Raw genomic sequence first — 27,330 nt, 5'->3', positions numbered from 1 at the left:
GTGCTAGTGCTGGGATTAAAGGTGTGTGTGTGCCATCATGCCCTGGCCCTCTCACTAATCTTAATTGAAAAAACGACTAAGAATTATGCTGTGGTGGAAAATCAAGGCTGGAAACTGAAAGGAAGATTCAGCCAACTGGAACAGCACATCCTTGGAAAGTGGCTGGTTCTAGGAGACCTCAGGAGAGGTGACCTCTTCCCTTTTCCCACGCCCTAGCTGCTAGACTAGGAACCCACAGCCAGGTTAGAGATCTTTCCCTCAACCACATCCTTTAAAACCCTACACCTAACCAAAAATGAAAAGCAGTTCATGCAATTAACCAAAGATGAAAAGCAATTCATGCACCTAATCAAAGATGAAAAGCAGTTCATTCCTACTTTTGGAAAGCATTATTTCTGAAAAATTCTCGTATTCTTGGCAACTTCTGATAGCTGACCCTGCCCTGGTAGCTTCCAAGTAACAATTTTAACTGCAAACATCCTTTTCGGCCTTGGGAAGAGCAGGGAAGGGACCAAGCCTATGATAAAGGCTGTGTAGGAAACAATGAGATAAGGAGGTCAGGCCCCGCCCGGCCGCTTGCTCCTCCCGCAGGAGGGACCGGTCCTCGCCGGCTGGAACCCTGTGTAATCGGATCCTGTTGCAGAGCTGCCTTGGGGAAGCATTTGGGCGTGGGACCGCGAGAAGCCGCTTGTAAACAGAGCCGGGCCGTGATGGTCGGCAGCCGGAGTGCAGCCACTGGCGGTGAGGAGGGCGGGCTACCTGGGTCGGGGTCTTGCCGGGGGGGGGGGGGGGGGGGGGGGGGTGGCCCCCCGGGGCCCGGGCCCAAACCCCGGGGTGCCAACCTTCCGCGGGGGGGCTTGGGGGGGGGGGGGGGGTAGACGGGATGACGCATCTCTGGAGCTCCCCGGGGTCGCGGGGGTTCTTCCCACGCACCGCTTTCTGTTGTATTTCGCGCTGGGGATAGCACTTCATTTGTGGGTGGCTAAGAGAGGGGGAAGACATGACCCGCTGTTTATTTTTGTGACTCAAGTAAACGCAAATTAGAAAGTAGTTGAATACGGTGATCCTGTTCTCTGTGTTGTTTTTAGTAACCCCTCCCCAGTCATAGAAACCAAACCCCAGTAGAGCTTTTAACCCCAGAGAAACGCGACGATTGTTCTTTCTGTTGACTGTGCCCGTTTTGAATGTATAGTAAATGACGCCACAGGACTAATGACAAATTGGTCTTGTACGAAAAGCTTACTAAGCTATAAAACAAAAATCAAACCAAAACAAACAAAACAAGATAAGAAGTTCTCAGGCCCATCCCTTAAGCTGAAAAAAAAATTGCTGATTTCAAAAGACAAATAGAGACTGGACTTATATGTATAGTTTGCAAGGTAAGGCTTTTATTGTAACAGCTTAAATAGATTGAGCTATGTTGTTGTAAATGTTATTTAATTTTTTCCCCTTCATTTTTTCTTTGATACATGGAACTAGAAAGAACTTCTGGGTTTTCTCTTTAAAATATCTTAAATAAACCATAACAAACTGTGACTTTTACTTATACAGCATTATAGAATAGCACACGTTATAAGTGATTTGCTTAAAACACTAAGTAGTTTTTATTTCATTACTTAAAGAAATACCATAGCAAAAATGAGATCTTTAAAGGTCAATAGACATGTGTTACCTTGGTAACATAATCTAACTTTTAGCTAGGAGTCAAATATTAGATTAAATTGCCAAGGAGAAGTGTGTAAATGTCATGGACTAAGAAACAACATCAATACCTTATGTGTTTGTCTTTTTTTTTTTTTTTTTTTTTTTGGTTTTTCGAGACAGGGTTTCTCTGTGTAGCCCTGGCTGTCCTGGAACTCACTCTGTAGACCAGGCTGGCCTCTGCCTGCCTGCCTCTGCCTCCCAAGTGCTGGGATTAAAGGCGTCGGCCACCACTGCCGGCTATGTGTTTGTCTCTATAGTAATCAATTTACTTTCACAATGCTATGGTTCTAGCAAGATCTTTAAGCTTACCTCAGCTTAAATTCTTGTTTGGTTACTTTCTCATTGCATCATCCTGGAAAGTTTATTCAATTTAGCTGTTTTCCTAATCTGTAGAATGGGAATAATAGCCACCTCATCGAAGATTTAATGAATATTAAATATGTATGCTTTTTGAGAGAATGTATGTAACCCTGTCTAGCCTGGATTTGCTCTGTAGACCAGGCTGGCATTGAACTCAGAGATCCACCTGCCTCTGCTGGGATTAAAGGCATGTGCCACTGTGCCTGGCAACCTGATGTTTTTAAAGTGCCTGGAACAGTACCTAGAATAAGTGTCTGATGAATGTATCAAATAAAAATATTTCACTATTGGAAAGCAGATGGATAATTGTCAAGTGTTCAGGGAGGGACAGAAGGGGAAGTTCTTGGTGAATGGGTAGAGGGTTTCTTGCTGAATGAGTAGAGACCTAGGAGAAAAGACCAGTGGGGACTGGGCTGCAGGATAATGACTGGCTTATAGTGGTTTCCATGGTAAATTTTATGTTTTGAGATTTTGCTACAATTAAAATGTTTCAGTGTCAGTGTTCTCATTGTATACTCAGAATTCTTTATTGCTGCACAGCGGTCTCATCCATGCCTGCCTTTAGTGCTGTGGCAATATTTGATTTGGTAGATTCAAGCACTGGTTTTAACAGATTTATCATAAAGCCTACAAATAAATAACAAAAATTTACACCCAAGACTCTGGGACAGCCATACCTCCAGCGTGTCCTTCTGCCAACATGTTTGTTGTTGTTGTTGTTTTCCTCGAATCCCCACAACCTGCACATAGAAGACATTTCTACCTAACTATGTTATATTACATGATACACTTGAAATTAGAATGCAGAAATTGTCAAGGTGAGGCTAATTGAAGAGCGCCCATAAAAATGTAGAGCTTTCTATGGCTGGGAAATCAAGATAACTCAACATACTGTGGCTGATTTGAAGATGGAGGATACCATTGAGCAGGACTTTAGGCAGCCTTGAGGAATTTGGAAGGCGTAAAACTACCAAGAGTGGCTCCCTGGCTGACAACCAACAGGAAGTTACCAAAACCAGGATTTTTGCTGGGCGGTGGTGGCGCACGCCTTTAATCCCAGCACTTGGGAGGCAGAGGCAGGCGGATTTCTGAGTTCGAGGCTAGCCTGGTCTACAGAGTGAGTTCCAGGACAGCCAGGGCTATACAGAGAAACCCTGTCTCGAAAAACAACAACAACAAAAAACCAGGATTTTTGTCAACAATCCAGATAAGTTTGAATCTGGACTATTTAGCAAAATTTCTAGATAGGAGTCCAGCCCACCTGAGCCAACATTTTAGTGACTATGAAATAAGAAATATTTTTTAAAGCAGCCCATAGTGTGAAAATTTGTTGTGTCATGATAGAAAAGTAATATAGGATCTAGCAGAAAAATGGACAAAAAAATTAAACACATCCATATTATGGGATGTCCCAAAAGGCTTGTGTGTTAAAATATTAATCCCTTTGGAGGCATTTTGAAAGGGTAGGGCTTATGAGAGTTAGAAGTCTTTAGGAAATGCCAGCAAAGGGGGTTGTGGGCTCTGGGTCCTCCTGTTCTGTCGTTTTGCCTTTGCTCTGCTGTGCACCCTGACCCTGATGTGGCCCTGCCACAGTCCCTGATATGGTGGGACTGACCATAGACTGAAAGCTCTGAAACTGTGAGCCAAAATGAACCCTATGCATGTTGATTATTGCAGGAATTCCCTTATAGCCATAGAAAGGAACTGGAATTAAATAGGTAATATATTAAATTGAGTACTTTCTATTAATCAAAGAAGTGAACATGAAAGCAACAACAAGGCAATACTTTTCCAGCTCTCAAAGCACTATAGCTCTCAAAGAGTGTTACTAGTCATGTCAAGCAGTATGTCACGGAGCAGACATTTTCAAATACCAGAGAGGCAGACAGTGAGTACAGCCTTTCTGAAAAGCACAGTGACTGAGTGTGTAAAATGTCTCAGCAATGCTCCTACCCTTTGACTTAGCAATTCTTCCTTTAGAAATCCAAAGGAACTTATGAAGATAGTTAAGTTCATCACAACGCTGAGAATGTCTTTGTATAGAACAGAACTGGCAATATTATAAGTGCCCAGTAACAGGGGAACAGTCACATTATGATTCCATCAAAAGATATGACATAATACAACTATTAAAAAGATATTTACGAAGGATTTTAACAGTGGAGAGGGTTCGGCCATTGCTAGGTGGGGGAAAGACTACAGAGAACTGTACCTGCAGTATGCTTTCAACTAACTTCTATCTTCTTTTCCTCTTATCCTCTCTTTCTTCTTTGTTATACAGTTTTTTTCCTCTGTTAGAGGGTAAATGAGAATTGTTTATTTTGCCTTTGTTGTTTTCAAAACCCTGGACAATGTGTAGTCCTTTTTTATAACCATAAAGTTCAATAAATGTTTCAAAGTTGTCTACATTATAGCGAATGTATTTTGAATCTAAAACCCTGCACTAAAAATGGGAACAATACATTCATAACTAATTTAGGTATAGAACAGAGAGTCTTTCAGAAAATGTTGAGGTAGAAAACAATACTAGAAAGATCACGCAGTTGTTTCTCAGTGGGGTGATCAGTGAAGACTTCTGTTGAAAGAACACTCTTGTTCCTTTGTCTCTCTTTTCTTTTCCTTTTATAACTAATTAATTTTTCTTTAAGAAACAGTCTCATGATAGAGCCTAGGTAGGCCTGGAACTTGTGTAGCTCAGATTAGCTTTGAACTAGTAGACTTGTCCACAGCCAATCTGTCTTGAATGTTCCTCATCTTATCTGAGCTAGTGATCTTCCTACCTGGGCCTCTGTAATGCTGGGATTATAGGCACGTGTTGCCACCACATCTAGCTAAAAGCTCTTGTTTTGTTTAAGATGAATGGATTTAGGTGTTAGGTTAACAACGTTCTTCCCCTCCCCCTTGTTTATGTGTACAGCTAAGAAATAAGGGACTGAGGAATGTGTAAACATTTGAAGAGCTTGTCATTAGGATCAGGAAAACCAAGCTAGATAGAGGCCAGTACCACCCTCACTACAAGCATCCAAAGCTTGTATATATTGAATATGTATCAGAGAACAGATGCACTGTGATCTCAATATGAAGCCCTTTCGAAAGATTGAAAATCAGGTCATGCATTTACATGTTTACAAAGCAGGCTGATATATTGATACTACTAAACTAGTTTCAGAAGGTCTGATTTCAACCTAGAAAAGATTAGTAATATAGGCCTAGTTTTTAGAGTTCTTCTTTTCTAGACAGTTCCCAGGGGCTTCAGGCTATGGCTGCTCCTTCTCCTTCCCCTATGACTGGTCCCCTCTTCTATTTCACATCACCCTCACCCACACCCTCAGAGCAGTACCAAACTGTCTGTCTTCACAGTGGCTCCTGGTCATTTGCTGGCTTGTATCATAGCCAATGTTTGCTCCTTGGAAGAAAGGTATGGAAGAATACCTAGCAAGGAATTGCTGTCTTTGTTTTAATTTTTCTTTGAGAGCTGATGTGGTATATGGGTCCTAAGAAGCCACACTGTGTGCTAGCTTCAAATGCAAAGCAAATAATTCAGAGGACTTAGTAACAGGTGCAATGAAGTGGTTGCCAGTAGCAAAGTCCATATACAATTTGCTCCTATCTCATTGGTACATGTATGTAAAAACAAATACTAAAGAACAGCTTACTTTCCTGCAAACAATGCAGTAAAAACATGCTTTGGTCAGTGAGCATCATTGGCAGATGAATTACAAGCAAAAATTAAAGTGAACATAGAGAGGCACTGTTATTTATTTATTTATTTATTTATTATTGTTGAAATAGGGTCTCCCTATGTAGTCCTCGATGTCCTGGGCCTTTATATGTCCCAGGCTGGGCTTGGTCTCATAGAGATCCTCCAGCTTCTGCCAACCATATTCTGGAATTGAAGATGTGCACCACTATGCCCAGCTGAGAGGCCATTTTGTTGAGATGTCAAGCATACTGTGTTTTTTTTTAATTAACATTTTTGTTTGTTAATTTGAGCTTGGTCTCAAATTGGATTCCCTAGTTATGCATAGCATTCATGAGTGAGGCAGGGGCTTATTTATATTTAGCTATATTGAGTAGCCAGTTTATAATTGAGTATAAACTAAAGCTGCCTTGTTCTGTATTATCCAGTATACTTATAGATAATTAGCTAGTTGGGAAATGAGTAGACATACACTTTACTATGTGTTCTGTGGGTATAATAATAACCTCAAACAAGACACACAGTCTTGTCTTTAGAAAGCTTACCATTTGTTAGGGAAGACAGAGAGGCCTCTTTAAAGTAATGTCTGACCTGATTATGGAGGCAATCAGGATGCTGTAGGGGAATATAAGGGCAGTTCCAAACAGGCCTAGGAAGTCAGGGGAAAGCTCAGAAGTCAGCACAGACCTGAAGGCTGAGATGCAGCTGCTCTGGGTTGGAGCACTTTGGGAGGAACAGTGTTGATAAAGAGGTTAAGGATGGTGGCAGTGAAAAAAATACAGCTTCCAGGCAAAGAAAACAGGGAGATTCTAATTCCTATAAATTCTTTATGACCGGAGACAGAATGAGATTGTGGTAGGAGTGTAGAAGGAAATTTAAGAACTAAGGACTGGAAGGAAAGTGATGTGAGCTCTTCTGAGTAATGTTTATCCAGAAGGCAGCAGGGGTTCGATTTCAGAAAGCCCACTTTGGTGACAGGTTTAGAGAAGATAGCTTGTGGTGGTGGCTGGACTGCAGAGGTAGAGATACCAACAGTGGGAAGATTTTGCAGAGACAGAGGTCACAGGGCTTGCTAATTTGTATTGGTCGCTAGTGACTCAGCTAGAAATGCCAGAGTGGATATTCATCTTTATTAGGAGATGATGTCCTTTGCTCTGTAGCGAATGTTTGGAGGAGGCAGACTGGAGGATAAGATGAGGAGTTGGTTGCGCATTGTAGGAATGAGGGCACATATAAAAGGCAGTTACACATGCCATCTATCTCAGGAGATGGAGAAGTTCTTCATATGCCATTTGGATTGTAGCTAAAGCCATGGACATAGAGAAGATCCTTAGGGAAGATGGAAGAGAATAGGTAAGACTATAGGGAATTTATCATCTGAGCTCAGAAACAGAAGAAAGGAGCATCCATGGATAAAGGAGAAAGGGCAGAGGTGGCAGTGGATTCATGAGCATCACACAGAGTGGGTATTTGTAAGTTGCACTGCTACTAGTCAGTCAGACCTGTTGGAAAATGGTTCCTAGATTTTCCTTCTAGAGCCATCCAGTGACCTCTGCGTGTAAAGTATCGTCTGGTGCAAACCTCGCTGCTTCTTGGAGAGTGAATGGGGTAGTAAAAGTAGAGCCTGAAAATGTGAAGGTCAACACTTTTCCAGAAACGTAGATGAGAGAGAAAGGAGGGAAATGCATCCTAGATCTAGAAAAGCTTAGGAAGCATGTGGGTCTTATTTATAGTTCTTGTTGAGGACAGCTTTTCTTTTTTGTTTTTATTTTAAAAGCTTTTTACATGCAATATATTTTTGATCATCTTCTTCCTCCTAACTCCAGATTTTCCTTATTTCTGTCCCCATTTCACTTCAAGCTTGTGTTCTCTTTCCTGTCTCTGTCCCTGTCTCTGTCTTTCTCGCTTAACCCATAAATCAGAAAATAACAACAAAAAAACCTAGTAAGATAAAAATATCAAACCAAACAGTGCATAGATAACAAACACAGTTATTTTATGTTAGCTAGCTACTCCTGAGTGTGGGGCCTGCCCTAGAGTGTGCTTGACACACCCAGTGATACTCCATTCGAGGAAACTGATTTTCCCTTTTCCCAGCATCTACCAAGTACACATAGCTTTCTGGTTAGAGGTGAGATTTTGTGTCCACTTCCCCTTCTCTGTGCTGGGATTTTTGTCTGGTTTGAACCTGTGCACGTCTTGTGCACCTGTCACAGTCTCTGTTGTGTCTGGAAATGTTTCCTTGGAGTCATCCACCACTCTGGGTCTTACGTCATCTCGCCTTTTCTTCCACAGATCTCTGAGCCTGGAGTGGAGGGCTTTGATGAAGACATCCCATCTAGGGAAAACTGCTCTAAAATCTCTCCTCTCTGCCTGCTGTCCAGGTTTGGGTCTCTGTGCCAATTCCACCCTACTGCAAATGGAAGCTCTGCTGTGTCTGGAGTGATGCACTGATCTGAACCTGTCTGAGCTATTCTGTTAAATCCTGCAGAGAGTGTACCACTGAACTCTGCCAGGTCAAGGCCACTGAGAAGCAGGTGCAGAGCAGCCCCCCCCACCCCCCGCCTTTAACTCTGCAGAAGGAATGCTTGAGTACAGAAACACTTTCTATCCCAGCTTCCTAAGCAGATCCCCGTCCCCATCCTTTCTGTAGTTGGTGAGAGTAAAAGAGAAGATCAAAGAGAAAGTAGTAATCTTTCTCTGGTAGTAGATACCCAGGACATCTTGTACCCTGCTTGGGGTTCATAAAGAATAGCGTTCTGTTGTTTGATTTGCATCCCCAAACCACCTTCGAAAGTACGACAGGATCTTGATTTGCCCTATATGTCGACAAATTTAGCTCAAGTTCAGGCTCAAGAAAATTGCCCCAAATGATACTCTGGGAACAGTGCATAGAAAACTGAGACCTACACCTTCAACTGTAAATCTTATAGCCCAAGTAGGTACCCTTCACTAGAGGCTTATGTGTGGTGTCTGTTTTTTTGTTGTTGAGTGGCAGTGTTAAAACCAGCATATTATCTTAGTAGAGTTCAAATAAGACTGAAAGTTATCAATCTTGTTGTTTTGATTGAACTTCATATATACATAATACTAACTTCGAGGTAGCTTTAAGATGTCTATTTATTTAAACATGTTTTAATAGTTAAATTATGTTTGAGTTATCTATAGTAGCATCCAGTTTGAAAATCTTTCTAATTCTCTTGGCAGAAACATTTGCTTGCAATTTCTTATAAGCAAATATTTTTACAAATGTTTCTATTTATTGGCACATTGAAGTATGATTTCTTAGGGAAACAGTAAGGGGTTTGGGCAGTTGGGACTAAAAAACATTTCTTTCTTTTTTCTTTTTCTTTTTTTTTTTTTTTTGGTGTTTCAAGACAGGGTTTCTCTGTGTAGCCCTGGCTGTCCTGGATCTCACTCTGTAGACCAGGCTGGCCTCAAACTCAGAAATCCACCTGCCTCTGCCTCCCAAGTGCTGGGATTAAAGGCATGCGCTACCACTGCCCAGCGGGACTAAACATTTCTAAAAGCACTTGTTTAAGTGAAGTCACAGTTATTATACCCTTACAGATGTTCTGGGTAACACATCCAAGGTCACAAAGAGAATTGAGGCTAGTTCTTTAGTAGAGAACAACTTTTTATTCTGTTTGTTCGGGGACTTCTCATATACCACTCCCTTGGAGAGTTTACAATGACACAGAAAGTTTGTAGAAGTGATTCATATTTAATCAACCATTTCCCTGGGTTTAAGTATAACAATTATCAGGTAACTCCATGGGTCCTGGGATTAACAAATAAAACAATACAAAATAAATAGTAGTAACAGTTGCTGGTGTTTGATACTGAAATTTGAAACACCATGCATATGAAATGTTGGTGTATTATTTAGGGTCACTAATTTGAATTAATTAGGGTCATGTCTTTGAATTGCTTATGGGACTATGCATTTAGTGTTGATTTTAATCAGGCCATATTACCCAAGACAAATAACTTCATCTATTTAAGGTTCTATTTCCTTGTAAAGTGGAAATAATAATTATATCAGCTCCTAAGTGACTCGTTGGGAAGATTTAACAGCTCAGTACTCACAAGGAGCTTAACATAATGCCTGCCCTGTAATAAGTTTTAAGTGAATATGAGCTATTTATAATTTGTCACTGGTCTTAAGAATTGGAGGAACTAGGCTTTACTTTTCAGCATTATTGAGCCCATCTTTCACCTTTAACGTAAGTTCATCTGTACTGAGAGGGACTTCTACAGAATATTCTTAACTTTTTTTTTCTGTTTTGAAACAGGGTTTCTTTGTGTAGTCTTGGCTGTCCTGGAACTATCTCTGTAGACCAAGCTGTCCTTGAACTCACTGAGACCCGCCTGCCTTTGCCTCCTGAGATTAAAGACATGTGTCACCACTGCCAGGCTCTCTGCAAGACATTTGTAAAGGATTTAGTAAGTGGTGGGTGGCTGTTTAAGTGTTAGCTCTCACAGGTCTATCTCCTAGTACCAGATCAGCTCAGCCAAATGCCATTCAGTCAGATCCCTAGAATTTATACATTACACCCTTGGGATTTGTTGTTTGTTTGTTGGGATCAGGTTCTGTGGAGTCTGTTTGGCCTCAAACTTACTATGTATGCTGTGGAGGCTGGCCTTAAACTCCTGACCTTCCTATACTACAGTGCCCTTCCTGCAGAATTGTTCTGGGAAAACCCATTTCACATTAATGGTAATAGTACATAATGCAGTTAATTTAAAGGGCTAGGGAGGTGGCTCACTGGTTAGGAGTAGATACTGCTCTTCCTCTGAGTTTAAGTGCTAGTACCCATCTCAGGCAGCTTATAACTGCCTGCACCTCTAGCCGCTGGGGGATCTGATGCCTCTGCCCTCCACAGGCACCTGTACTCACATACATGTACCCACACAGAAAACACCCACACCCCACACACATTCACCACACTCACAATTACAAATAAAAATAAATCTTAAAAAAAAAAAGCACCTACTATTGTGCGTAAAACTTTTCCTCTGCCCTCTATAACAGGCCTCCGTATTGTTCAGTTCAGGTCTTCTGTTGTTTGTCCTTATCTTTTCTTATCTTTGAAGTCAAAGAGTTTGTCTGCCTTTGCTTGATGTGCTTGCTTCCAGACTAAATTGGTTAGAGGGAGATTGGTAGCCAAGGTCACTGTCAGATTAAGTCCTAAGGAGAAAGGAGGCTCATGTATGCAGCCTGTCCTGCTGAATATGTAACACTTTAGATAGTGGTGAAGTGGCGTTTGCTTAGACCTGATTACTGGCTTGGAAATGTTGAGAAAACATTAAACAAAGACCTACCCTTGCTTTTTAGCAGATTCAAATATAACAAGAGGAAAGAAAAAAAAAAGTTAAGTACTTCTCAGAATATTCTTCCTAAGCACCCGGAAGCTGGTGGCTTGGAAATATTTTCAGATTCCATTTTGCTTGTTTGTGTGTGTGTTTATATTTGTTTCTTCCCTGTGTATATATAATTCTCATTTTCTGATCTGTGCCTAGTTACTAATGACACTGTCTATCTGTTTCCCCTAGTTGTTAAGCCCTCCAAGGGTAGATCTGTGTTTTATACCTCCACGGTCTAAAGTAGCACTCAAGCACTTAATCCATCCTTTTAGATTTTTCTGAGAAATTATATAAACAATATCTACATCTGTGCTTCTCAGCTATAAGGTAGTTTGGGGCAGACATTCTGAAGCAGGATTTCTGTTTCACAGAGATGGCCCAGAGGCCTTGTATCAATCAACCTGACTTTCTGGATGTCATTCAATTGGGAATGTGAGTGTAGAACAGCCTTTTCCTGGGGTTCATGGTTTGTGTTGTGTTCATTGCTATAGTTGTCCAACTGTGCGAGCTGAGTGGCTCAGGGCTTAGCTTCAGTCTACTTATGGTTCTGCCACTGTGGCACCTATGAGCTTTAAGGTGATTTAAAAGGTTGAATTTGGGTGGCCCACAGGACTTGGTAATTAGACAAGGATTTCAGAACTTCTTTGTCCTCCCCATGGGCCAATAGATGAGTCATGTGGCTTCTTTCATCATGGCTGAAACAATCCTTTCACTTCTGTCTGCTGAGGTTGTTCTAAGTATTTATTAAAAGGCTCACCAAGCACTTTATAAACCATAGTCTAAACTCTGCATGTGGAAAATGAGTATTTTCAATAAAACCATGTAATTTCCCCCACAGGTTAACTGAATTTTAAGGCATTATGTAAGAAAAAAATGAAAGAAACTCCAGCTTATATTTGGAAATACTTCCAACCCCGTTTGTGTTCGGAGGATTCTAAATAGTTCTGTGAGCTGATGATAATCTTTAGGTCTGAAGGCACTTCCCTAGCCATTTGGGGTATGAGGCACATGGGGCAAAACACACTACCTCTTTGTTCTGTTTGTTGTTGTCATATGTCACACTTTCACCCGTCAGGGGTGCTGTGGCCTCTAGGTACAGCTTGCAATTATTCCATATTATAGTTAGGGGCTGACTCTAGCAGCATGGGCTTTGGCTGTTCATGGGACTGGGAATTGAACTTAGGGCCTGGTGCATGCTAGGCAAGTGCTTCATACTGAGCTACATCCCTGGCTCTCCTGTTCCTTTTCCTTTTGAGGCAGAGTCTCATCAGTACGTTGTGTGGACAGGCCTTGAACTCACTAGCTTCCTGGTTCAGCCTCTATAGCTAGGGTTGCAGTCCTGCAGTGCAAGGCGGGCTACCATGTAGTTTTCTGTGAAGGACATTGTCATTTTTCACCTCAGTCTCAGGATGAAGGGGATTGGAGTGACTCATTCACTTGATCTTTAACCACTCTTCGCTGCAGTGGAGGCAGGGGGAGATAGGAAACACCAACTCTGCAGGTTTAGACATTTGCAGAACTGAAATCTGTGTGTCTGTTTTGTTTTTAAGATCTGGACATGCTAGGACACTGGTGGTTATCTGAAGATAGACTTTCTAGTCAGGTGGCTGACATAGAGGGCAATAATGTTGCTGCCTTTGGTAGCAGAGCAGTCTGAGATTTGGAGTCTTGTGTGCTTATATTTAGCTGGATTATTGGGAAAATGTCTTATGACATCATATGTTTCAAGATTTTGCAGGTGGAAAATGATGAACAAGTGCAGCGATGAACTGAGAGGTCTTTGGGATTGATTGCTGGAGGTATGTCAAGAGGGCATCTCAGTGCTAGCATTAGAAAGGGAGCTCAGAGTCACACCGGGAAAGACCAGTCAAGTCATTGAGCGCGTGCGTGTGTTCGTGTGCATGCATGTGTGCGCGTGTGTGTATGTGTGTGTTGGGTCATCACAGAATAGTTCTGCAATGGTGCCTTTATTTCTATCCAAGGTCTTAGTGAGGTCTTTGGTACCTGACATTTGCCATGTTTCAGTGGTGAGGAAGCTTTCTCTGCTTGGGTATAATTTAAAACTTAGATAAGCATGAAGTTTTAGGAAATAAGCAATATTTTAGTAAAGTAAGCTTATACACACACACACACACACACACACACACACACATATATATATATATATATTTTTTTTTTTTTTTTGGTTTTTCAAGACAGGGTTTCTCTGTGTAGCCCTGGCTATCCTAGAACTCACTCTGTAGACCAGGCTGGCCTCGAACTCAGAAATCCGCCTGCCTCTGCCTCCCAAGTGCTGGGGTTAAAGGCATGCGCCACCACCGCCTGGCTAAGCCTTGGAGTTTCAAAAGCATAAAAATTTAATCAGTTGTGATTTTGTTCCAAGCAAAAGAGGTGTGTACAGAAGGGAAGTGCAAAACTGGGAAAGCAAACTGAGCCAAGGATACAGAAAGCCTTGAATGTCAGGTTAAACGGTTTTTTCTACAACAGTGCCCAGTCCATAGTGGACACTCAGCTAATATTACAGATTAAACAGCTGAGTATGGCTTTAGATACGTTGAGTATAGTTTTGTCATGAGTGGTCTAGGTAGAAATGTCCTACACTTAGCTGGGAATATAGGACCAGAGGTCAGTCTGTGTTTGAGAATGAAGGCAGAGGTTTGAAATTGCAAGCATACTTAAATTGATTGTGTAGCTGGAGTCAGTGAAGACAGCTCATGTAGTGCCTGTATTTGCTGAGGAGACCCAGAAGGGGAGGAAGAGGGTATTGGCTGAAACTAAGTGAGCAGAAATAAGAGGGAAGTAAAGAGTGTATGTTATATTGTTGCTGTGACCAAGTATTATTAAGTGATATAAAGACGGGAGGATTATTTTAGTTCATTGTTCAAGAGTATAGTCCATTATGATGGGGACGTCATATCAGTAGGAGTGTGAAATGGGTAGTCACATTGCCCTTTTAGCCAGGAAACAGACGTGAAGTCTAGCATTCCTTTCACTGTCTCTTTTATTCTCTCTGGGATCCCAGCACATAGGATGGTGCTGCCCTTATTGTGGATATATCTTCCTACCTCTCTGTCGAAGCCATCAGACAGAACAAAAGGTCTGTTTCTTAAATTCAGTTAAATTCACAGTCAAGATTAACCAAACCAGGGGCTGGAGAGATGCCTCAGTGGGTAAAGATACTTTCACAACTAAGCATGATGACCTGAATTTTATTCCCAGAACTCACATGGTAAAAGGAGAGAACCGACTCTAGTAACACATACACACAAAAAAATAGATCTTAAAAGAATCAATATTACCAGGAAATTTTGGACGAAGCTTCTGTGGAGGACCAACACTGTCTAGGAGGGTGTGGGCTTTGACAGTAGTAGCAGCTAAGTGACAAGGAGGTCCCTAGAGGACTGTAGGAGTTCCATGCATGTGGCCTTGTCTCAGGTTGTAAGGAAACAGTAGCAGACCCCCTCTCCTTTCCTCTTCTTCCTCTCTCCTCATCTCCTTCCTCTTTATGTTCTGTTTCACTCATGTTTATTGGGAGTTGGGTTTAGAGAATGTATTCAGAGACAGTGGTACCCAAACTGTATGTTCAGTCTTGATTCCTATTGCATACAGGACAGAAGCTCCCTTTACTGCTTTCTATGATTTCATGACTGAATTTTATTTTGTTTCGTATCTGTCAGTATGTCCCAGAATTTCTATGAGCATTTATTACTATACAAATACTTTGTATGAACCTAGTTATAAAAGTAACTTTTATTTGCCTGAGGTAGTTGTCATCTAGGAGGCTTACTGCTGAATAAGCTCACCCTTTCTAGTTCTTTCTGAACTCTGGCTGGCTAGTTCAACTTAGCTGTTCTGGCTCAAACTCCTCCCCAAACTGACTGATTCAGTTAGGCTTCTCTTGGTTTCTGCCTGAATTGCTCTGTGTGGCCTCATACTAACTTGGACAATATATTCTAATCTTCTGGCTCCTTATTCTCTGGCTTCAACCGCCTTTGCTGCCCTGCACTGAACTTCTTGAGCTCACGAAGGAATTCAACTCCACTGCACTCATTCACTCACTCACTCACTCACTCACTCAGCTGAAAAATACGCATGATTCTGTCTTCTGAGTGCTGAGATTAAGGGCGTGTACCACCATGTCTGGGCCTAATTTTTTCTTTTTTTTTTGGTTTTTCGAGACAGGGTTTCTCTGTATAGCCCGGGCTGTCCTGGAACTCACTCTGTAGACCAGGCTGGCCTCGAACTCAGAAATCCGCCTGCCTCTGCCTCCCGAGTGCTGGGATTAAAGGCGTGCGCCACCACCGCCCGGCTCTAATTTTTTCTTTAATTGAAATTTTCTCTATACAGGCTGGCCTTGAACTCCAGCTGTTTGCCTCTGGCTCCTGGGATTAAAGTTGTGTCTTCCCAGATAGATCACTCAGACATACAGTGGCTCTGGATGCAATCCCTTGCCAGTGCAGCCATGTTGCTGGATTATAATTCCTCTACACTTAGTGCTCTTCTTACAACATAGCAGTCGGTTTTTATTGGAGTTTGGATACAATGAGGCTGTTTCATGTTCACCCCAAGCCTTTAAAAATGGGGTTCTGCCTGAGTTTCAAGCTGTATGTCTCATCTGAAAGCCACCCAGTGCCCTGATCTACTTACTGCTGCTGGCGTGTCTGCTCCATCAATGTATTTACATTGCCTTTGTGATAGAGCACCATAAAAAGTGACACTTTTCATGGTTCAGAAATGTCCTTTTGTTGGTCAGGTTTTCTGGTGGCTCCATTACATTGTCTAACTCAGGAATTCCCAGTCAGCTCCAACTGTAACCAAAGTAGAGAGTATGTGAGAGCCCTGAGGACTGTCCACCGCCCTTGTCACCCTGGCTCTCATTTTACAGGTTATCTAAGCTGTCTCTGCAGTGCTTCATTCTTCCCAGTCCAGCACTCAATAGCTCTGATGTGTCACCTGGAGGAAGTTAGCACCTTTGTCAGGCAGCTCAGGAGCTCAGGCATGCATCCATCCTTCTTTGTGTAAGTCCCAAGTGTTATTACTCATACCTGCTTCCACTTCTGTAGAGGAGGGCTGCTGGATTCCACAGCTTAGTTAGCCTTGCCCAGTGAGCATGCAAACAGCAGATTTCCTTGTTAGAAAATAGCAACACAGTGATTCTCCATCCTGTAACCTCCTGATACATGTATGGGATTCTTTGACTTGAGCTCTTGATTACCACAGTGGCAAATGGGCCTCAATTTTTCTTCCTATATTCAATGGGAAAAATATTTTCTTTTATAGAAAAGGTATTCTGTATTGGGGATAGGAAGATGGCTCAGCTGTTAAGAGCACTTGCTGGTCTTCCAGAGGTCTGGGCTTTGGTTCCCGGCACTATATGACAGCTTGCAACCATCTGTAACTTCAGTTCCAGGAAATCCAGTGCTCTTTTCTGGCCTCTTTGAGTATCAGATATTCATGTGGTACATGTACATATATACAGGCAAAACACTTATGTGTATAAAAAAAAGAATTTAAAAATCTAAAAAAAAAAAAAAACAAAAAACCTGTCATTCACTGAATTTGAAAGTCAAATAGTGTTAAGTGGTTGATTTTGATTTCTGACTTGGCCTTTGTTGACCTGGTGAGTCTTTCCAGGGAGAGATTGGGAGCCTGTGGTTGGTGAAGGGGTGAGGTCCAATGGAAGCTTCATGGTGGCTTGTGTTGTTAAAGGCATGCTGGAACAGCTACCTAGTGAATGAGCTACATGCACAGCAATTTGCTATCAGTGACTTTAATGGCTCTAGGTAGCTGAGTAAGGCATCCAGAGTTTAAATGGTTTGCCACAGGCCACCCAGCAAGTGTGTGGTTGAGCCAGATTTAGAACAGTGTCCTCATTATCTCTTGACTTCTAGCTTTGTGCTAAGGCTCATCACGGCTCACCACTCTGCACCCATACACTAGAGTTCACTTGTCAGAGGAAGGAACACTTCAGGTTTGACCTATCTGCATATGTTTAGTTAATTCAAAACCAAATGAGGTAGGAATGATAATGATAATAATAATAATAATAGACTGAAGTCTATTCAAAAAAAGTAGAGTGCAAGGAAAAGACAAATTCAAAAAAAAAAATTCTAGAAACGGGATCCCCTAAAGGTAACAGTGACTTGTATGGGAGGGCAAAGGTACTGTGGCTGGCCATCAAGTTCCTCAGAGCTTACAATGGAATTTAAGAGAATGGTCACTTTAGCACAGTACAGTAAGCAAGGTTGTAGTGAGCCTGTGTAAATGGGGAGGTTCTCTAGCTTAGGCAGACTGAAGTAGAAGGTGGTGGAGTAGGTAATGGAGATAGGCCTTGAAGGGCTACGTGTATTCAACATGTATCTGAGAGTGTGTGTGTGTGTGTGTGTGTGTGTGTGTATGTGACAGAGAGAGAGACAGAGACAGAGAGACAGAGACAGAGACAGACTTATATGCTTGAGCAAAAATGAGCATACATTCCCAGGCTCCTAGAGCTTATTTTGGTGGGGAAAAGAAACACTAGGATTAAATAAGTAAGGAAATTAAATGAAAATATTAAAATACATCAGCTACTTAAGGATAAAGGTGATTAAGGTTTATTCAGACACGCAGGCCTGGTGATGGTACACACTTTTGGCATGACATGATGACAGTGGCACTTCCATTTTGTATTATTCTTTCTCAACACATGTAGCTTCAGTCTAATCATGAAGAAAATAATCAGAACAAACAAACAAACAGCCCACGTAAAGGATGTGGGAGCTGCCTCAGTTGGTGGAGTGCATGCTGTACAAGTGTGAGGGCCTGAGTTTGGATCCCTGGCATCTACTGGCATGATTTTAAGATTGCTTCTTCAGCTTTGTAAAGCTCTGGATTTGATCCTTTGTAAACACACACACACGCACCCCTACCTGCAGAGTTTGAAATGGTAGATAACAGAAGGAATACTGGTAGTCTTAGGAGCTTAATGTAATGTAATTGATATCTCTTCTATACAATGAGAATCTTGTACTTTATGTTCATTTGATTACATTAATTTTTCTTAGTTTCTGGTATACAAGATGAAATTGGAAAAAAATCCCATTTCAAATTTCAGAATTACTAAAACTAGTTACAGAATTCAAGAGACTGAGGCTTGCTTAACTTGAAACTCAGAAAGAATAAACAAACCTAAACCTGTTTGCAGCTAGAAACATTGGAAACATTGTATGAAGTTCTATGCAAAACATATTCTAACACACAGGGGTAGTCAAGTTCATAGTTACCACCTCTTTATAAAAGAAGCTGACCAGTTTTTATGATCTGTATATACCATTGATACAACTAAAGGAAAAATTTTGGCCTGAGGGTACGGCTCAGTTGGTAGCCTGGCATGCTCAAAGCCCTGGGTTTAATCCCCAGCACCACCTAAAATCAAGTGGGGTGGTGGATATCTAAAACCCCAGTGGTTAGGAGGTAGAGGCCGGAGAGTCAACAGTCAGGGTATTTTCAGTTTTATAGTGGGGTTGAGGTCAGCTTGGTAAATAGATAAGTAAAGTTTGTGTATATTAGTTTATTTTCTACATATTAAACAACTTAGTTCAACTTAGTTCTTAGTGCTATTGATTTAAATATATTGGTGTAATGACCTATCAGCTGAAAATTAATTGATTAATCATAAAGTTTTTGAAAAAAAAAAGCATGTTTCTCTGCCTTTTCAGCATGTATAATGGTATTACTAATTGATAGCTTTACCTACTTATAAGCAGTAAAGAGGAAAAAGATGTTGCCTAATTTTATCCCTTCTTTTGTTAAAGACACACAGGTATATGTGACTTCTGAGTGCTTGAAATGCAGCCAGTGTGACTGAATTCAAATAGCCATATATGGTTGCCATTTACTGTATTAGATTATATCATAATTGAGATCTGTTCTAACTATACCCAACCATAGAGGTCTAGCATTTTCCAGAGAGAGTGAGTTAGTGCTCTTGTAGATTTTCTCTGCTCAGGTCCAGCCGTGAAGTTTGGTACCCCAGGTCCACAGAGAAGAAATGATCTCAAACCTACTACTTGGGCCATATTTTGGCCATAGGCTTTTGCCTGGATCCCCACTCAGTCATGTGCTCATAATCCCCTGGCCTTCAATCCTAGGCAGTACAGCCTCCTGTACTCTGAGGCCAACATGGAAGCCGGGGGTTTGGCACTTGAAACCGTTTCCAGAAAAACTGGAGAATTCTGAGGGCAAGACTCCTCTTTAGGCTTTATTTGTTATCACCCACGAAAGCACAAGCAGTGACGTTAACATTCAGTCTCCCTCTCCGCTTCTCCCTACACCTTCACAGCCAGCAGACCGTGAGTGATTGTAAGTGTTTTGAAAGCATTCATGACTTTTAGGCCGATTGCAATATAGGCCCAGGCACAGAATCTATGGTGTTTTTTGCTTACTATTTTAGGTCAGCAGATCAGAGGTTTTTTTTTTTTTTTTTTTAACCAGGGCAGTCTTTTTACAGCTGCTCTCAAAGGCTTCTCTGTGTGAATAAAAGCTGTTGGCCTTATTTCCCATTATCAGGTGCTCCACGCTGCTCTGCTTAAGTTCTCATACAAAATGAAGAGTCATGTGTATTCCTGATACACAATAGGAAGTTTGTATAGGTGTTGTCGTACCCCTGTGTGCATGACTGCCATAGAAGAGGCATAAAAATGGAAACATGGTTGGACAGACTTGTGCACTACAGAACACAGTAAACCATGTGCCAATGTTGTCTTGTTTGTTTTTTCCCAGGAAATTGAGGCTTGGCGATACACTGCTTTGGCAAATACTGCCCTGCTGTCTTCACTAAGATCTCTAAGAACAAGCTCCCCATACTCCTGTGCTTGGCTTTCTCTAGGCAGCCAGATGAAGATTGCTTCCTCTTGTTTCCACAGTTGCATTGCTGAACCACGGCTCTCTGTTGGCTGAATGTTCATGACATCTTTTCCTGAAGCAGTTTAGAATCTTGCACTGTGTGTCATGGAAGCTTTGGAAGTAGATGACATCAGCCCCGCCTTAGAGGTTACTGAGGATTTCTTTAGTACTTTTGACAGTAAGCTGGAAAAGGCTGTGCAACAAGCAGAGGTTTATGGGGTCCAGGAAGTCCCTGAACTGGTGGGGCATGAAGTACTTGGTAACATAACAGACAATGGTGCTTTAAGAAGCGTTGCTTCCCTGGGCAAGGGGACAATGATTTGGGACCACTGTAAGAGCAGGCTATTAGAAACCAAAGCTCAAAATGTCTTCCCTGCCAAAGAACAGCTTATGGTCCAGAGAGGGACAGCCCCAGATAATCTTTCCTGGATGGAACAGAAGGAAGCGTCAACCTTTAACTTTTTCAACATTTGTCAGCGTCGGAGGGACAGACCTCGTTCTGTGAATGACTTATTGGATGAGACCACAACTTTCAAGCCAGGACATGCTCGGTCAAGATCCGATGTTACCCATGTAGACTGGCGGGTAGTCCTTAGCACCATGCCTTTGCAGCAGCAGCAGCAGCAGGAGGTGTCCCTTCAAGGCCCTCACTTTTCCAGGCCATCTTTTCTGTTGTCTTCACCCAATAAGGTTGAAGATGCTCAAGGAAATACAGGTATGTTTTACATCAGACTTCTAATGAACAGCTGTTGATTTCTCCTTTGTCTCTCTTACATCTGCTGATTCTCCAATACTCAACATAATGGCTTTTCTTTCTCCCATACTTTGATATCTTTGTTTCAAATCAGCTCTCTTTTTATCTTCTTTTTTTTTTTTTTAAAGATTTTATTTAAATTATTTATATGAATACACTGCAGCTGTCTTCAGACACACCAGAAGAGGGCATCTGATCCCATTACAGATGGTTGTGAGCCACCATGTGGTTGCTGGGAATTGAACTCAGGACCTCTGGAAGAGCAGTCAGTGCTCTTAACCACTGAGCCATCTCTCCAGCCCCCTCTTTTTATCTTCTGAAGAAGTATTTAGTAAAATTATGACTATGGTTAAGTCTCCCTTTCTAATCTTCTATGTTAGAATATTCTTACACCTAAAATAGTATTTCCCTCTGAACACTTCATGATACTGCTTATTCATATCAGATGCTTATCAAATCACACATTGGACTTTATTAATCTTGCTCTGTGCATGTGTGCATGTGTGCATGTGTGCATGTGTGTAGACACACTGTCCTGCAGAACTTTTCATCCAGCTGAAAGCATCAGGCATCAAAGAAGTTTTGGAAACTTACTCAAAATGAGGGACAGAGAATGTCCAGTGGAAATGTTTCTTACTCCATATACACATGAGTGGCAGTGACACTAAGAGACACAGAGAAGAGAAGGCACTGTGGCCTGGCTGCCTTCAGAAGAAAATCATAGAGGATGATAGTCAAAATCAGTGTGAACAAAGGTGAAATGGGTGGGGTGTACCTCACTTGTAGAACACCTACTTAGCATGAAAGGTTCTAAGTTCAAACCCAGCCTGGGGGAATACTGAAATGAGAATGCAGTGGATAGTGAGTGTGACCCACGACAGGATAGCCTTTGGAATGTAATTATGGCAATAATTATGTAATTATATTTCTGCCCATGACGAGCCACATTTCACATACAACACAGAGTCACCCCTTAAGATACTTCTTCCCTGTCATACCCACAACTTGCCACTTCTCGTCTTTCCTTCTAGACCAGTGGTTCTCAACCTTCCTAATGCTACGACTCTTTCATATAGTTCCTTGTGTTGTGACCCCTAACTATAAAAAATTGTAGTTGCTACTTCATAACTGTAATTTTGCTACTGCTATGAATTGTAATGTAATATCTGATATGCAGGATATCTGATATACAACTCCCAAAGGGGTCTCAGCCCACAGCTTAAGAATTGCTGTTCTAGGGCTGGAGAAATGGCTCAGAGGATAAGAGCACTGACTGCTCTTCCAGAGGTTCCGAGTTCAATTCCCAACGACCACATGGTGGCTCACAACCATCTGTAATGGGATCAGATGCCCTCTTCTGGTGTGTCTGAAGACAGCTACAGTGTACTTATATAAATAAAAAATGAATAAATCTTTTTTAAAAAAAGAATTGCTGTTCTAGATTCTCACAGATCTTCAAGAACAGCTAGCAGGGTTCTAACTATAGAAACAGAAGGAAAGGTGAGTTTCCTTATAAAGCAGGACATGGTGGCTGATCAGATACTAGTGAGACACCACATAGCCTGGAAGAACTGATAGCTGTGTGTTGATCTGCTACATCATGTAGTACTTAAACTCTTTAACTAGCAAATAACCACAATAGATGTCTGCTAGAATTTACATGGAATTTTGTCAGTAAGTCACTGTAACCATTTGTAGATCTTGGCAGGACCCAGATGAAGAAGTTATCATATTTCTAACTCTATTTTTCCAGTGTGTTCTGATTATAAATCCAGGAGTTGGGCATCCTTGAGTTCTCTAATGCACTGGTCTTTCCCTCTGAGTACCTGACAAACAATGGTTGTTACTCTTTTTTTATTTTACTTATTTTTTTCCAAGATAGGGTTTCTTTGTGTACCACTGGCTGTCCTTGAACTCTCTATATATACCAGGGTAGCCTTGAACTCAGAGAGATCTGCCTGAATTCTGGGTTTAAAGGCATGTACCACCACTTCTGGCTTGTGATTTAAAATTCTGAATGCTAATTTATAGTGAAATATAAGATTTTACAAAGGATATTATAACACATGAGCTTTGCGGGATTAGAATAACACATCTTAGCCACTGCTTGGTCATTGCAACAGGAGTAGGCAAACTTGGGCAAACATGGCTGTCATCTCACACCTTCTCTTTCTGACAAGCTTTGGGGAGCAGGCAAGATGTGTCATGATTTTATGGCTTACCAGGTGAAGAGCAGGGCCCAGCAAGGGCCCGGTGCTGAGTCTGGGAGTAGAAATGCATTCTAGATTTGTGATTGATTACCCATCCTGAGCAGTGTACAGTTCTCATCTAGATACATACAGAGAGCTGATGGGAATTGACCTATGGATTTGTAGGCACAGAAGTCAGCCAGTCTGCTCCTGAAGTCAGGGCTATCCCTCAGGGTGAGTTCCTAGTGGCAGAGCCACCCTCAGTACAACAGATACTGGGAAGGCAGTGAGGTATAAGCTGACTTTTGGGGCCTTGACACAGATTTTCACTGTCTTATTTTAGAAGCTCATGAATGTGTTTTGAGACTACATTGCCTCAGACATAGGCAGTCCAGAGCTGACTTTCAAAAGGAATGTTGGCTGATCTAGTGAAGAAAGGGTGCTTCAGGGGTCCACCCATAGGATGTAGCTTGAATTCAATACAGTGTGCATTGTCTGAAAATGATTGGTTAATAGTGTCGGGGGTGGGAGTTAGGTCATAAAATGATAAATAGGTACAGACGTGAGGCACAATGGCGACAGTTATTCTAAAGAATTTCAGAATATGTGGTAGAGTCCAAAGCTTCGTTAGGAACAGCATTTTACTAACATCCCACTGTCCACTGTCCCTGGGCAGCAGGAGCACTCTGAGGGCTTTGACTCCACTGTGAGAATGTCTGACTTCCAGCCCTAGCACTGATGTTAGTTGCATAAAGACATGCTCTTCATGAACGTAGATGAGTGTCTGTACTTAATGTTTGTTCCTTCTGCATCACTGTCACACTACTCCCTGAGGAACAGGACACTCATAGGCATGAAGGAATTCCCCAGAGGATAAAGGAGATAGAGCCCTGCCATCACAGAATGAAGTCCAGACATACACATCTTTTTTTTTTCTTTTTTTTTTTTTTGGTTTTTCTTTTTTGGGTTTTTCGAGATAGGGTTTCTCTGTGTAGCCCTGGCTGTCCTGGATCTCACTCTGTAGACCAGGCTGGCCTTGAACTCAGAAATCCACCTGTCTCTGACTCCCAAGTGCTGGGATTAAAGGCGTGCACCACCACTGCTCGGCCCAGACATACACATCTTAAGGTAAAACATCTGATGACCATGTGGGTGTCAGATATGTTTTTAGATACAAGTAATAGATTGTATACACGCACACACTTGCACCTTTATCTGTTTTATCTCTTTTATGTTTGTTTAATAGACTGTGTGCACACACACTTGGACCTGTATCTGTTTATGGGTTTTATGTGTGTGTAATAGATTGTATCAGCGTTGCACGTGGTAGGTGAAGATGCAACTGTCTAGAAAGAATATTCACGTGAGACTCAGAGTCTTTTCCAAGCTCTACTCCTGACTCACCGTATCGATTTGGAAAACCTTGTATTGTCTCTTTATAAACTTACCAAGACAGATTAAATTATCTCGCAGTCCTTCCCAGCCCTAAAACTGTATCGTTCTAGGATGAGCTTGAGTGGATTCTGACTCATGGTGATGTGGGAACTAATTGCTATATTCAGATCAATAATTCAAGATCATAACTGAAACAAAAGTATGGTTAGAATGTTTTCACAAGTGAGAGATTTCTGTATAACTTGTAAGTCTACTGCTGCCATGAACTGCAGTGGTAACTTTTTAAATGAAAAAAAAAAAATTAAAGGAATCTTTTATATTCACTGTAGAGCCCTGAGACTCAACCAACTACCAGAATGGAGCTCGCTCTCCACCCTGACTGTGTCACATTTTCATCTGCTGGGCAAGGGCAGTGGTCAGCTGGGCTTTTGTTTCTGTAGGTGCCGCTCTGGTGACCCGGCATGCTCCTGGGCCTACGGTTTCTTGTTCTGAGTACTTTAGGAGAAGGCATCAAGCAGAGATTGTCTTTGCGGCTAGACAAGCCACTGCAGGCTACTCCTTTATCTAGAGCTCTGCTACGGCTTCAGTTCCCTTTCCCCATCTCTCACTTAAAAAAAAAAGACAAATTTGGGACTTGTACTAAAATGACTGCCTTTTCAATTATGCTGTTTCTCAAAAGCCCTGGAGCCAGGAGAGATGGAAATATTCATGTGGGTTTAGAATAAGTGAGGTCACCAGGACACAGTGTCTTGTGAATTTGTGATTCACCCTCTCACAGATTAGTCAGTACAGAGAAGTTGCTAAAATAGGTCACAGGAAGTTGATTGTGTATGGTCACAATTTCCGCTGGGTAATGATCCCATTTTGGCCCTAACAGCCCGTATTCCAATTCCTAACACTGCTGTAAGAGAGCCCAGGAAAATGGAGCGTTTGAGGGTCTTTGTGGGTGTTCTCTTAGTGCATTTTATTCTCTTTGACTTGAAAAACTGTGGTTATTAATTTTTCAAACTGCTAGAGTTATCTTTCTAAAGCACAGGTCTTTTGTGCTACTGTGTTTATAGAAATGAACTGTATGGGGCTGGAGAGATGGCTCAGAGGTTAAGAGTACTGGCTGCTCTTACAGAGGACCTAGGCTCGATTCCCAGCACCCATACTGTGATTTACAGCTACCTGTAACTCCTGTTCCAGAAGATCTGATGCCCTCTCTGACTTCTACAGGGGCCACACTCACACAGTAAACAGGCATACATGTAGGCAAGGATTCATATAATAAAAATAAAAGTATAAAATTGAAACAAACAAGACATGGCTCACCATCACTTGTGAAGCTGCATGAACTTTATGAAGCATTCGGAATCTTTTCAGCCTTATCGCCTGTGCTGTTCTCTGTAGAGGCTTTTTGGCATATTTCAGTGGACCTTGTGCTTTCCGGTCCCTGGCTTTTGACCAAGCTGTGTCTTCATAACGGAGATGCTCCTTGTCCTTTTTGCTTCACATAAATCCTTCATTATCTTTCAAGGGCCAACTCAAATGCCACATTGTCCCTCAGACTTTTCCAGGTTTTTTTTTTTTTTCTTCTTCAGTACTCTGTTTTTTTCTTCCAAGCACACTTTATTCTGTTGTATATTATAGTTAATTACTTTCTATCAGCCTTTTATCTTAGACCAGAAGCACTTTAAAAATGTGAACCATATTGTAGAAAACTTTGTACTGGACCAAGTGTGAGCACATGGAAAGTTGAGGTATGTGTATGTGTATGTGTGAGAGAAAATGTATGTGAATATATGTGAGTGTGTATGTGTGTATGAATGCACATGTGTGTATGAATCTGTAAATATGTGTGACTGTGTGTGTGTGTATGTGTGTGTGTAGGCCAGAGAGCCCCATTAGATGTCTTTCTTTATTACTCTTTCTGAGGTAGGGTTTCTTTCTTACTCTGGCTCTTGTTTATTCTGCTGGGCTGGCTAGCCAGCAAGCTCCAGGGACCAACCCTTTTATCTCAGCTTCCCCAGAGCTGGGGTTACAGGTGCCTGCTGCCAAACCTGGCTATTTGCATTGGTATTAAGGATTGAAGTCAGGTCTTCATGCTTCTTCCATGACAAGCACTTTACCAACTGAGCTATTTCCCTGTCCCTTATTAGGCTGAAGTTTAAGCATTAGCACTTAAGAAAATAAGGACAGGTAATAAATTGGTGTGCTCTTCCTTGGGAGAGACTGTCCTTCACTCTTCGTTCCTTAGTTGCCCGTAGGCTTGAGCTTTCTCTGTCCACTTTAGTGTGTCTGTTGTTCTTGTTCAGCTCATGTTTAGGCAGTGATAGTGGCAAGACTTTATGGGTGTAGCTTCTGACATTACTAGTCTTAAAAACATACAAGTATGTTATACAGACTGAACAGGTTGTTTGTCTATTTATATATGTATATACATATATAAATACATATATATATATATATATATATATACATATATATACATATATATACATATATAAATGTAACAATAATTAATGAAAAAGAGGCCATGAATTTGAAAGAAAGCAAGGAGTGGTATAAGGGAAAATTTGGAAGGATGAAAGGAAAAGAGGAAGTGATATAATGATATTATAATCTCCAAAAATAAAAGAGGTAATTTAAATAAAATCAGGACAGATTAGCTACACTTTTTTCTCCTAAGACAGAAATGGCTTCTGTTCCCCCTCCTTACCTTTAGCTGTGTTGAATAAAACTTATTAATATTCATAGTAAGAGGGTTAATTTTGTACCCAGTCTCCCAGTCTGCTAAGAAGTGTTCATTATCTTATTTCATATTTACAGTAGTTTACTATACTGGGTAATGTTGGCCTGATTCTACAAGTGGGAATGGGGACTTAGACAGGTGATCCCGGAGAGCGGCTGCGCCATTCCACTACCCCATCAGTAAAGATGGCTAGGACCCATTCCACTACCCCATCAGTAAAGATGGCTAGGGCTCATTCCACTAC

The 27,330-nt window shown here is 41.5% G+C and overlaps 1 protein-coding gene and 1 long non-coding RNA gene across 3 annotated transcripts in view; both read left to right on the top strand.

The window, feature by feature from the left end:
* The first annotated feature begins 705 nt into the window (after nucleotides 1-705).
* Nucleotides 706-20,026, top strand: LOC114619863. The gene is made up of 3 exons (XR_003711225.1): nucleotides 706-741; nucleotides 8,060-8,301; nucleotides 19,892-20,026. It is a non-coding gene; the product is annotated as an uncharacterized LOC114619863 (long non-coding RNA).
* An 11-nt stretch (nucleotides 20,027-20,037) lies between these two features.
* Nucleotides 20,038-27,330, top strand: part of Plekhm3 (pleckstrin homology domain containing M3) — a 143,180-nt gene continuing 135,887 nt past the window's right edge. For both annotated transcript variants that reach the window (XR_003711224.1, XM_028765811.1), the window contains exon 1: nucleotides 20,038-20,729. Coding sequence is in view for 1 of the 2 variants with exons in the window: in XM_028765811.1 (XP_028621644.1) it covers nucleotides 20,120-20,729 (610 nt within the window). In the remaining variant the exon portion in view is untranslated. The remainder of the gene's footprint in view (nucleotides 20,730-27,330) is intronic.

Source organism: Grammomys surdaster, unplaced genomic scaffold (assembly GCF_004785775.1).
Source record: "Grammomys surdaster isolate TR1022 unplaced genomic scaffold, NIH_TR_1.0 165, whole genome shotgun sequence".
NCBI lineage: Eukaryota > Metazoa > Chordata > Mammalia > Rodentia > Muridae > Grammomys > Grammomys surdaster.
The sequence above is the reverse complement of the archived record's forward strand: the minus strand, read 5'-3'. Positions and strand labels throughout refer to the sequence as shown.